The following is an 11,377-nucleotide window of genomic DNA, read 5'->3' as shown; positions in this document are numbered from 1 at the left end:
TAAGGGCATGTATTAGCTATCGGTGATGGGCTTGGTGTTGGATATAGAGCATTATTATAAGGTTCCCCGGGCAAGGGTAGCGGGTGTGCATATAGATGCGGGATCATGAGACATGCTAGCGAATCTTGAATGAGAGACGAAGATACGATTCCAGGGCCTACATGGCAGGCAAACAGGCGAAGTCTTGAAATCTGGGACAGAAGGTGAAAAAGGGACATCGAGAGCAAACATCTGCTGTGATTGCTGCGGTTGTCAACAATTGGAACGGACCAAGGAAATGGCTAAAAAGCGGTGGTAGGAGGTATATAGGTTAGTCCAAGCGAACAGGTCTCCAACAGGAACCACTACACTTTCAACGGCGTTGTGGTGTAGCGGTTCCAGCGTTGGGTTGAGAAAATCCCTGGACAGGCTCTGGTCGACGGGTGGTATGTACAGTCCCAGACTTCTGCCCAGGCTCATACCCTCTTTTTTAGCTTCAAGGTCCGCTCGATTCTTAGATTAGCCATACCTTCTAGTTCCTTTGGACTCGTTGCCTTCGTGCACAGATATATACACTGGTTTCCAGCTCTACCATCACTATGAAGAACACATGTATCTCTAGGGTCCAATTACACATCCCCCGGACATCATATAGACTACACACTCGTACCGATCCACCATCTTCACATGCTCCTTACACGCCAAAATCACACTTACGCCCGCCACTCACGATCCACCTTCTCCCAATTGTCCAAGAAACCCTTATAAAACTTGATACCCAAACCAGGGTCCAAACTACCCGTCGTCGCCCGGATGCTGTGCATGCTCAGCTGGGGGATGCCGACATCCGCGGCCTTCACACCCATGGCGCTGCTGAGCATGGGGCCGACGGTGCCTCCGGAGCGGCTGTCGTTGCGGATCATGTGGCGCTGGTTGACACAACCCGCCAGCTCGGCCACGCGGTCCAGGATGGCCATGGACACGCTGTCGGTCGTCATGTGCGCCGACGCGTCAACGCAGAGGGCGACGCCCACGTTGAGCCGGGGGGAGTGCCCGGGGAGGTTGGTCTGCGGGAAGTTCGGGTGCGCCGCGTGCGTCACGTCCGACGACACGAGGAACGAGTTGGCAAATGTCTGGCCCATGAGGCCCGGGCCGAAGGCGGTTTTGTTGGATTTGTCTGCGAGGCTCTCGACGGCGCGCTCGATGGTGATGGGCAGGAAATTGCCCCGCGCGCCCTGCCGCAGTAGCGAGCCGATTTCCTCGTCGTCAAAGAGGGCGACCAGCTTGATCACGCCGTCGTCCGAGTCGTGCTTGGCGTGGAGCAGGGCCATGAAGGCGGCCCACGAGCAGAGCTTGTCGTCGATGCGGCCGGCAAAGATGAATTCCTTGTCGAGGCCGCCGACAGCAGCCGGCTGCGAGTCGAATAGTTCCAGTTCCCAGTTGAGGATGGTGCTGTAGTCGTCAATGCCGAGCTGCTTGGCAATAAGCTTGACGAGCTTGGGCGGCTGGGTGGACGCAAAAGAGCCCGGGCCGCCGAGGGGTGCCTCGGCTTCTGTGGTTGCCGCACCGCAGAGATCGCTGTTGTCGAGCCCAATGATTGGCGTCATTTCCGTCTCGCGGTTGTTGTGCCCTGTCATGCCAATGCCAAAGTGCGGCGCCAGTGTGGGGATACGGGCAACTGATGTGCGCTGTTAGCCGGGGCTCATGGCATCTGCTTAACAAGAAGATAGATCTCAACGCACTTGGCCAGTCGAGCTTGGCAAGCTTCACCGTCGTCTTGCCCGTCTTGGGATCCCGCACAATGACGCGCCCTCCAATGCTCAGGTCTCTGTCCCACCACGTCTCGTTCAGCGCGCCGGCGTACTGCGCAACACCGAGCTGGATGTAGCCATGGGTGTTCGGCTTCGCGCTCACCGGCTTCAGGCGAGCAGTAAGCGCATCGATGTGGCCCGCGATCATGGCGACGCCGTTGCCGGGCTTGTAGGCGGCACCAACAGCAAATGCGATAATGGAGCTGCCGTTGCGAGTGACGAAATACTTGCCGCCGGGCTCAAGCTTGCCAGCCCAGCTGTCTCGGCTGGACAACTGAAGACAGACGAGACGGTACGCCGTTAGCCCTGGAAAAAGGGTGTTGTTATCAGCTGGGCCCGTATCTCACCTCGGTATAGCCAGCCTTCAGCAGCTTCTCCTTGAAGTAGCCAACGGCGTGGAAGACGGTCGGGTTCTCGGTCATGAAGTCGCAATAGGGCTTGGTGAAGGCCTCAGGCTTCATGTCCTTTGCGTCCACCCTGTGGTCTGGCGCCTCGGGGGTGCCACCCGGGCGAGATGCCAACAATGACTGTTCCATGGCTAAGGAGCGGAGGGAGAGGTTCGAGGCGCGGACCCGAAGGAAGTCGGGCGTGTGACGAGTCATTGCGTTTGTGAACGGGGTTGAGGGTGTTGACCGTCAAGAACAGAGCGTGCCGGTAATAAATTACAGACGTGATTCGCAGCCGCCCAGGAGTACGGAGTAAGGTAAGTATCCTCGAGAGGGGATGGTGAAGCACTAGCGACGTGACGTGCGGTCGCAGCAATGCAGGCAGCAAGTCTGAGCGGCCTCAATTGCCCCGATCGCTATGGAGTACGTAGCTAGAGCTAGTTATCTTGGTTGCTGTGGTTACTATCGCAGCTTCCAGAAATGCGGGGCGGGATTTCCCGCGTCGATCCTCAGGGGGTTTAAGAAGAGTCCGGGGGCACGATCCTTGCGATCATATCACCTCAACGAAGGGTCACAACTCACTACGCTCAAGACTTGAAGCATCTAGGTAACTAGCAGATTTGCTGCGAAATGCTTTGGCAACCCTTCTTAGTCTACACTAATGTGACAAACCATCCATCTAGCGACAACGCCCGCCATGCGAAAAATGCAAAATATCGCTACAAAATACCCCCGATAAATGCCATACCGCCCACTTACGCACCCAACACCTCCCTCCCAGCCTCAGCCAGCTTCCCCTCCACCGCCGCTTCCAATGAAGGCTCAATCTCAGCCTGCATTTCCTTCTCTCCCTCTTCAGCCCTAACCGCCTCCGCGCTCTCCCCTCCCTCGGTTTCCCGGCTCATATCCCCCTCGGAGGGATACTCGCCGTCTCCCAGTAACCCGCAGATATCAATCCACTTCCACGCATCGACCCCGCCGTCCTTGCGCAGAATCCCCTCGTCCCTGTCCACCCACTTGTCATTTCCCTCTCCCTTAACCTCCTCACCATTCCTTTCATCCCCTCCTGTGATGCCCAACCCGTCCACCAGGTCGCCTCGCGCCGTCCCCGCCACGACGACCCCGTTTTCCCGCAGAAACTGCAGTTGCGCCCGCACGTTCAGCCGCAGCACCCTCTCCGGCTGCGTCGACCCGCACAGCTTGCCCGTCAGCCAGGGGAACAGCACGCCAAAGTCGGACTGGCTGAGGTGAGCGCTGTGTTCGACGTAAAAGAAGTGCGGTTGTTGCGGTATCGGCCCGCGCTTGGCCGGTTCGTCCGGGGTGGAGGAGGTTGAGGAAGGGTCTGCAGAGAGAATGCGCGCCTTGGCGTGCAAGTGTTCGGTCCACGAGAAGAAGTGGGCTGATTCAATTGCTAACACGGCATTGCCGCCTGGCGGTGGTGATGGCATTGCAGGTTGAGCGCTGCGGGAGTAGCAGGGTAAGGGGAGATTGTAGAGCGCCGAGGTTGATGCGGAGAGGAGAGGGAAGCACCACATGTCGAGGAGGATGGTTGGCGTATGCGGGGTGATTTGCCGGGTGATTGCGCCGTTTTCGGTCGGGGTGAAGAGAGGTGCGGCCATGCTCGACACGGACGGGTGGTTGCGGTAGTAGGTCGATTTGACGAGCTGGACAACAGTGGCTGCCCCGAAGGAGTGGCCCGCGAAAATCACCTTGCCCGGATCGAGGACGTCGAGCTTGCCGCTGAACTGGGACAGGGCGGCTTCGAGCGTGCTTTTGTTCAGGTTGGACTTGATGATGGCCTCGTCGCCGCGGTCGATCGCCATGAGCGCCTCGAAGATGAGGCCCAGCTCCCACAGCCGGATGCGGAGTTGCTTGTTGCGGGCCTCCCACACCTCGTGTGTTTGGTCATGGGGTATTTGAGAATAAGGCACCACATGCCTGGTGGCTTTGACCCCGGAGCGCTTCTGTTGGCTTTCAGGTGCGCGGATTAGCGAGAGCACTGCGCTTCTGTCTCGGTGCTCTGGGCAGATGGCCACAACGCCATACGAGGCCATCGAGCCCGCCAAGTGGCTGTACGCATTGCGATTTCCGCCTAGGCCGTGAGAAAATATCATGACCGGCCACCTCGGGCTAGGATTGCCCGAGGTGGGATCCAAAAGAGTTGCATTTTTCTGCGCTGGAATCGTGGTCCAGTGAAGATGTCGAGGGAGAAAGCTAACCGCACCGTTAGCAACCCGAAATATAACTTGGCCAAATGACAACGGGCGGGGTCCAGCTTACGAAAGGATAGACGCCAAGGGAGAACCCAGCCCGAGAAACTGCGCATAGGCGGCAATGTGAAGACGCTGTGGCGCTGGCAGCCAGGTTATGCGCTTTCCCCGGGATTCAGGCACGCAAGGATAAAATATCCTGAACAGGACGGTTTCGATATCTGCGGCGCCGTCTGGAGTAGGGCTGGGCGACGCGAGTTCCGAGACTGGTATCTCAACATCGACGGTTCCTACTTTGTATGGGCCCGTGTATTCCGGCAATGTGGGCACCGGATTCAAGTTGGACATGAAAGATGCCATGGTCGCTTACAGTTTGCCGCTGCGAAACATATGCTTGGTTCCACGCCACACGAACGAGACGGCAAGATGTGTGAAAATTGCCGGTTTTGGCGAAGTTACCAGTACGTGTATGTGAGCAGCGAGAAAAGATGGATACAAATATAGTGCAAAAGTTTTAGTGTAGTTATGGGAAAAAAGAGTTCTGAGTTCTTGGCCGAGGCTGTGAAACTGATGCTTTCAGGTTGGTGATTGTGGGAATGTTCGAGAAAGGAAGGGGTACCTCGAAAATAATTGGGAGGCAAAGTGTAAGTGTATTAAAGACAGAGCGACACCATCTCACCCACAGTTGTCTACAATACATCGAAGCAAAACTTGGACACGCATCCAGTGCAAGAAAACTCTTCTATGACATGATAATCTAGATGATTAGTGTAAATTCTTCATATGTACGTTTTTCCACCCTTGGATTTTGGTCGCGTGGTCTTTAGCGGATCCGGGACTTTGGACTTATGACGCAATCGGCCCGCGATTGGCCAATCAACTTCTTGTTTCTGACGCCTGGATGCCAAGAAGCGTTACATCCCTTGGCGCCGGACAGCATATCAGATGGAATCGATTTCAGGACCTTCCAGATTTCGTCACAGCTGGAAGGTCACACTCCGTAGGCTGGAGTCGCAATTGACAGACGCAACAACGAAGGGCTAGTGTTGCGCTTCCGACTTTAGGTATATGGTTCGTATGAAGGAGTGCAATTCAAATCAATGCATATTCTGCCACAGCCTGTGCGCGTCGAAAGAAAGGGTATCAACCTGGAAATTCGGGACTGGAAATGCAGAAGTACGGGAAACACAGCAAAACATGAGAAACTGATCATCGGTAGATTGGGAAACCCCATTCATCCAGCGGTAGGGGCGCGGTATCCAGCTCGACGCCCTTCAACCATGTCCTCACCCGCCGCTTTGGATCGGCCTTTAGTTCCTTCTCCGACTTGACCTTGGCATGCAGCTTCTTCGCATATGCCGCGCGAGCCTTGGTTGGGAGATTACTGTGAGTATTATAGCCATTGCTACTATGATCGTGGCCGTCGTGAACTGCGCCGTCGCCCTGTCCTTGCTGCTTGTTCTTCCCCTTGGCTCTATCGTCGTTGCTTAGCGCGGTGGTACCCGCTGCAGCGGTGAAGGCCGTAACAGCGACCGTAGATTTGTTAACCTCGGACTTGGACCGGCGACTGCGACTTTCCTGGATGAGGCGTAAGACGGGCCCAACGGGCCGTTTGCTGTGCTTGCTGCGCGCGGGCTGCGGCCTAGCTGTTACAACTATGGGCACGAGGTCCAAACTAGCGGTTTCCCCGCTGCCCTCTTCAACTTCTCTAGCAAGAGTGGACAGCGTCCTGGAGCTGGAGGCGGATACTTCGGTTGGGTATCCCGTCGAGGTAGTTATGATTGTTGGCCAAGAGGTTTTGGGTGAGTCAAAATTTGGCACCCGGGTGGGACTGGTTGGGGCCGGTCCTGGCGAGGGAGAGGATGGCTGTTGCTTAGCCTTGCTTCTTGGGGTGGTCGACGATGCGGCTGCGGGCCTGGGCTGTTCTTGGTAGCTCGGTTTATACTGGTAGTCCCAAGTTTCTGCGAAGTTTTAGAACAATCGCTAGGTGTCTCGAGCCCAAGTTTGACGTACCACTAGGTGTCTTCCTTGCTCTCCAAAAGTAATGACGGTCTTCGCTGACGTACCAATCCGACCATGGGCCGGCTCTTCTCGGCGCCGCTTTAGGAGGTTTGGCCTTTTTCGACTTGGCTGCTTCAGACTTGGTTGCGACAGCGCCTGCCTTCGCTTTGATGTTGGCAGGCAACATCAAGGCCTGCGCCGGCTCTTCCGTTATGGGCGGCATCGTTGTGCGCTGATGCTTAGGGACTGTATACGTCGGCGTTGGCTCTGCTTTGTTCTCAGGATGCTGAGCCAGGGTAGGCGCTCGGAATGTGAGCCAAGCAAAGTCCTGGCCGGGACTCGTGCCAAGGTAGTACTCGCGATTCTTGGGTGGCATCTCCTATTAGATAAAGAATTGGAGCAGATGTAAATACAGAAGCTGGGGCGCCGGGAGGGACTTCCGGGTCGTCAAGGAAATAGGCTGTGGTGTGCTCATCAAGCCTCGAACAAGACTATAGATCCGAAGAGCGGCTGCACTTGACAGCTGGAGTTCGGCCTTGGAATATGGAGCAGGCTTTGGAACAGATTGCAGCTGTATGGGCATGCTAACATAAGATTGCATTCATGCAATCAGGACCTTATGTCTTTGCCAGGTTAACAAACCAAGAGGAGAAGATAATGCTGAAGCCTGCAGCAACCTGCAACAGGAGGATGCGACTCTAAATAGATTGCCCGCAAAGGGACGCGCTGTGTGACAGCTGCGAGAAGGCAAGGAAACCAGGAAAGAGCAGCCTCATACCGTTATGCCAATGAGCAGCCGAGACGGAGTGGCGATGTTCATCCATTGGGCGAGGCGCCGGCGAAGTCTCTCCCGTCGACTCCCAATCAGCGCCTCCTGCAGGTGCAGAGACGGAGACCTGGGTGAAGGGTCTGTATAACCCCGGAACAGAGAGCCAAATTCCATGATGTGATGTTACCCTATCATTGCGGCCTCATGCCGCAGCCGTTCGCATGGTTTGGTGCCCGATGGTGCCAACACCATCTGCAGCCGGGACGCCAGGACGTATCACGGCTGCCCAACGCGGCCTCACATGATTTTGGGTAACAGGCCACGCAGAGTACGACAGACTCCCACTTAGGGTACATCGTAGAGGGAAAGGAGATCGAATTACAATCACCCGCAGCTGCATCGGTTACCGGCCCCTCCGGCCGGGGGCTCTGCGACGTCGACGCCGGGCATATCCCATCTCGGCCGCGCCGCTTGGCTTCTTGGGGAGAGAGATCCAATAGGTAGCCCTGCAAAATCGGGACGGGAGGAAGTCTGCTGATGGACTTGATGGCTCCTGTTTGGAATTTCGTGGTGGCTTTGCGGCCAGTGAATCTTGCAGGTGCGGCTTGACCGGCCTCAACCGAGGCTTAGATCGACGGGCCGGAAGAAGACCTAGGTCATCTGGTCGAAGCAATCAAAGCATCCATCCGGGCTGCGTAATGTGGGTGAGAATTCCATATTATGTATTGGATGGAAGCCGATAATCAACGTTAATGGCAGCACCTGCAAAACGCTGGCAAGACCTCACGGCAGTGCCCCACCATCGGCGCCAAGACTTTCCCTCCTGCGGAGTGCGGGCGGAAAAACTACGGCTGCCCAGCTCCAACCAAATCCCACCTCCGTTTAAACCATCGCGAACCGACATCCTTCCTACAAACCGCATCGCGACGCCAAGAGCTCCAAACCAGACGATAGCAACAATCGCAATCACATCCAAACATGACATCCACAATCGGCATCCCCATCAAGCTTCTCAATGAGGCTCAGGTACGCGCGAAGTCATCGACATCAATCCATCCCTCCGATCTCCCCAACCGCTAACCACTCGCTCGCAAATGGACAGGGCCACATTGTCACGCTCGAAATTACCTCAGGCACGACCTACCGGGGCAAGCTCATTGAAGGTATGCCAGTCTATCTGTTTTGCCTTCCCCGCCGTATCCAGCCATAACGAATAAAGCGCTAACCACTACCTTCCCAATATCTCCAGCCGAGGACAACATGAACGTGCAGCTCAAGGACATCACAGTCACAGCGCGCGACGGGCGCGTCAGCCATCTCGAACAGGTCTACATTCGCGGCAGCCACGTGCGATTCTTTATCGTCCCCGACATGCTGAGGTGCGTCTCCCTACGAAAAGAAATGATAATGCACAAACAAGTGTTTGGTGTGGCGCGCGGGCTGACACCTGTGTGTTTTTGTCTCGTACAGGAACGCGCCCATGTTCCGAAGTCGCAACGTTCGTGGCAGAGGTGTCGGTCTTGCCAGAGGAAGAGCGACGGTTAGCAGGGCGAGGGCTGGTGGTCGGGGCGGTAGATAAACGCAGCTGCGTACCGTTGGCTGGTTTTGTTGATTGGTTAGTTGGTTGGCTGGATGAGGCATGCGGAAAAGCACAAGAAAGAGAAGGGCGTCGTATTGGCCCACGTGGTTCGGCGTTCAGGGTGATTCTACAGACGAGGAGCTTGGAGCGGCTCTTTTGGGGCGGGAGAGAATGGGGGAAGACTCCAAAGGGCGACGCCGGGGGGTAGCCCAGGATGCTTACCCTGAACGAAGGACGATATTGTCTTCACACCCTGATTTGGCGAGGGTACGTATCGTGTCTTACTCCTAGATATGGTATCTCTTTGTTCATGGGCTGACACGAGCCTACCACCAAGCCCGGAATTCTGGCTCGAGCCGCGAGACTGAGCGAGTCTAGACACATTGCGTGTAAGAATACATGAGATATACAGCGAGACAATGCTCTCGCCTACGTCATCCGTGAAAGAGCATCCTCCGCTTGCTTGATGATGTCCTCAGCCTTTCTTAGCTCCTCCAGATCCGCATGCCGATCGTCACGAGGCTTGCTTGCTTCGGCTAGAACACCAGCAATGCTAGCCTCTGACGCGCGGATGGCCTTGCGGCCTTCCTCGCGTACCTCTCCTTCCCAGTATTCCCGAGCCGCATCCCACTTTTGCTGGAGGCGTCTAAAGCTCAGGATAAGGCCAAGAGCTGCGATCGCCCCGCACTCGTACGCCCCAAGGCCCGAGAGGTATGACAGACCTGCCAGGGCGCTGCTCAACCCCCCCAAGCTTGCCGAGTGGATGACCAGCTTTTGGGCCAGAGCTTGCAGCGCCGGTACAGTCTTCTCCTGGAGATAATTCCTTGTGAAAGGGATATGTGTCGGCCACTTCGCTACCGTGAGAGGTGCGATTTCGTCTTGCCGGGAGCTGGTTGTCCCCGGTTGAATTAGTGTTGGCCCAGGGTATAGTGGCTGCCCTTTCTGCCCCTCGACGATGCCCGCCTCCTGGATACGCCCGGCAAGGTAGATGATGCCCTTCTCTGCGTCCGGAAGGAAACGAAGTGCCACCATTTCTGAGGCCACCATGCCCACATCGTCTGCACGCCAGAAAAGCTTCCACCATCCCAGGTTCCTCCACTGCCGACCTGAGAAGGCAATGTCCAATTGCTGCTGCAACTCCTCGTGTGCCTTTTGCGCCCACTCCGAAAGAGCTTGATCAAGTTGCGCAATAGAACCGGGCGAGACTTTTTCCTTCAATTCCGAGGACAACTCACGGACTTCCGCCTCTTGTATCGCGGCCCTGGCGTTCCGAAGCACCGATCGGACCAGGTTGCGCACCGGGGCTTTCGTAACGCCCTCACCACTCGCCAGGACATTCGCCCTTAGCCACTTGCTGATGCGCCCAACGTTCCCCGCGGTCCACAGAGCCTCGAACTTCATCGCGTTGCTGACATCGGCGCGAAACAGCGCCAACCCCTCACTAGCCGCATCCACGTTGACCGGAACAAGCGGGCAGCCCCGCAAATCGCCCTCGCCCAGCCCAGCAAAGTTCACCGCAGCCGTCACGACGTCCCGGCCTTCAGAAACGGGAAGTCCCAAAACCCCCGCCGCCCCCAAGACGCCGTCCCCAACCAGCACGGCCATATGCACGGGCGTCCTGACAGGCGCCACGTGCCCTGCCGTGGTCGACGCCACCTCCACCGTCGGAACGAGAATGGCGTCGTCAACAACCTGCACCTCCACTCCATCTGCGAAAAGCGCCTCGCCGACCTCGGCAATTAGCAGCTCCAGATTTCCGCCGTCCAGCAAGGGCGAAGACACGCGCAGTTCGGGAATAACGTGCTTCTTCTCTTGTTGTCGTATTTGCGTGCCGTCTGTTTCCAGATGGTGCTGTTCCGCCGCCGCCGCCGCCGCCGGCCCGACGCGGACGACGAGCGGGTGCGTAGCCGTGTCGTGCGCTTCAAGCTGCGCTTCCCATGGTTGGGCTGGCTTGAGCGGGTCGGCCAGCGCCAGTCGAAGGAGGCGGTTCGTTGTGTTGCGCCTGGCGGTAGGGGTGGTAGTAGTTGAGGAGGATGCTGGTGGTGATGCGCCGAGGAAGGCGACACGGATTGACTCGTGTCCGGGGGGCTGGGTGAGGTTGCGCAGGGCCAGCTGCAGGCGCAAGGTGTTGACGTAGCCGGGGGCATGGGACTGGAGGTCCAGCAGCGCGCGATGGAGGGCTCGGCGGGGGTTTGAATCGGAGTCGGGCTTGGAGCTGGTGGCGGGGGCTGCTGAGGCGGTCGTTTGGCTGCGGATGGCGTCTGGTTGTGGTTTTCGTCGCGATCGGGGAAGGGTGGACTGGAAAGATGGTTGAAGAGGAGGGAACCTGGCTCTAGGGGGCAAGAAGGAACAAAAGAGACATATCGATGGGCTCTTGGTTGGGCCTGGGAGACGCCGGCTCCGAGTCAGCGCCCTCCCAAAGCCCAATGCTGGCGGCATGGCGGGCTGGGTTGAAGGCACCAGCTTGCGCTTTGCGGCCGGCGATTGACAGCAGGTTCAATGGAATCGAGCTCGGATTTCCAACATGGAAGTACATCTGATGTATGTTGCCAATTGGACAAAGCCTTTTTGTAGTTAAGGTAGCCGCGGAGCTCCGGTAGTTGTCAAGCCAAGCCTAGGCTTTCTTGGCCAAAGCGCTGCTG

The 11,377-nt window shown here is 57.0% G+C and overlaps 5 protein-coding genes across 5 annotated transcripts; 1 reads left to right on the top strand and 4 right to left on the bottom strand.

Annotated features, from left to right (window-relative positions):
- Window positions 1–464: 464 nt before the first annotated feature.
- On the bottom strand, window positions 465–2,632 carry N656DRAFT_781363 (peptidase M18, aminopeptidase I). Its single transcript, XM_064815567.1, has 3 exons — window positions 2,138–2,632; window positions 1,722–2,064; window positions 465–1,657 (listed from the first exon to the last, which is right to left on the bottom strand). The coding sequence occupies exons 1-3, from the start codon at window positions 2,390–2,392 to the stop codon at window positions 693–695; spliced, it is 1,563 nt and encodes a 520-aa protein (XP_064668172.1). The 5' UTR covers window positions 2,393–2,632; the 3' UTR covers window positions 465–692.
- A 184-nt stretch (window positions 2,633–2,816) lies between these two features.
- N656DRAFT_756773 (PAF acetylhydrolase) lies at window positions 2,817–5,103 on the bottom strand. Its single transcript, XM_064813127.1, has 2 exons — window positions 4,457–5,103; window positions 2,817–4,390 (listed from the first exon to the last, which is right to left on the bottom strand). Exons 1-2 carry the CDS (start codon window positions 4,744–4,746, stop codon window positions 2,932–2,934), a joined length of 1,749 nt encoding a protein of 582 aa, XP_064668171.1. The 5' UTR covers window positions 4,747–5,103; the 3' UTR covers window positions 2,817–2,931.
- A 492-nt stretch (window positions 5,104–5,595) lies between these two features.
- Window positions 5,596–6,763, bottom strand: N656DRAFT_799738 (uncharacterized protein; the record flags this gene model as incomplete). Its single annotated transcript, XM_064817912.1, has 2 exons — window positions 5,596–6,347; window positions 6,400–6,763. 2 exons carry the CDS (start codon window positions 6,761–6,763, stop codon window positions 5,596–5,598), a joined length of 1,116 nt encoding a protein of 371 aa, XP_064668170.1.
- Window positions 6,764–8,134: 1,371 nt separating this feature from the next.
- Window positions 8,135–8,729, top strand: N656DRAFT_679625 (Sm-like ribonucleoprotein; the record flags this gene model as incomplete). The annotated part of the gene is made up of 4 exons (XM_064810535.1): window positions 8,135–8,182; window positions 8,259–8,319; window positions 8,406–8,535; window positions 8,627–8,729. Coding segments are annotated over 4 exons (342 nt in total), but the record flags the coding sequence as incomplete, so codon positions are not given.
- A 435-nt stretch (window positions 8,730–9,164) lies between these two features.
- Window positions 9,165–11,174, bottom strand: N656DRAFT_830528 (uncharacterized protein; the record flags this gene model as incomplete). Its single annotated transcript, XM_064818606.1, has 1 exon — window positions 9,165–11,174. The coding sequence occupies one exon, from the start codon at window positions 11,172–11,174 to the stop codon at window positions 9,165–9,167; it is 2,010 nt and encodes a 669-aa protein (XP_064668168.1).
- Between the last annotated feature and the right edge of the window lie 203 nt (window positions 11,175–11,377).

Source organism: Canariomyces notabilis (genome assembly GCF_033297395.1).
Source record: "Canariomyces notabilis strain CBS 508.74 unplaced genomic scaffold N656scaffold_18, whole genome shotgun sequence".
NCBI classification, from domain to species: Eukaryota; Fungi; Ascomycota; class Sordariomycetes; order Sordariales; family Chaetomiaceae; genus Canariomyces; species Canariomyces notabilis.
The sequence above is the reverse complement of the archived record's forward strand: the minus strand, read 5'-3'. Positions and strand labels throughout refer to the sequence as shown.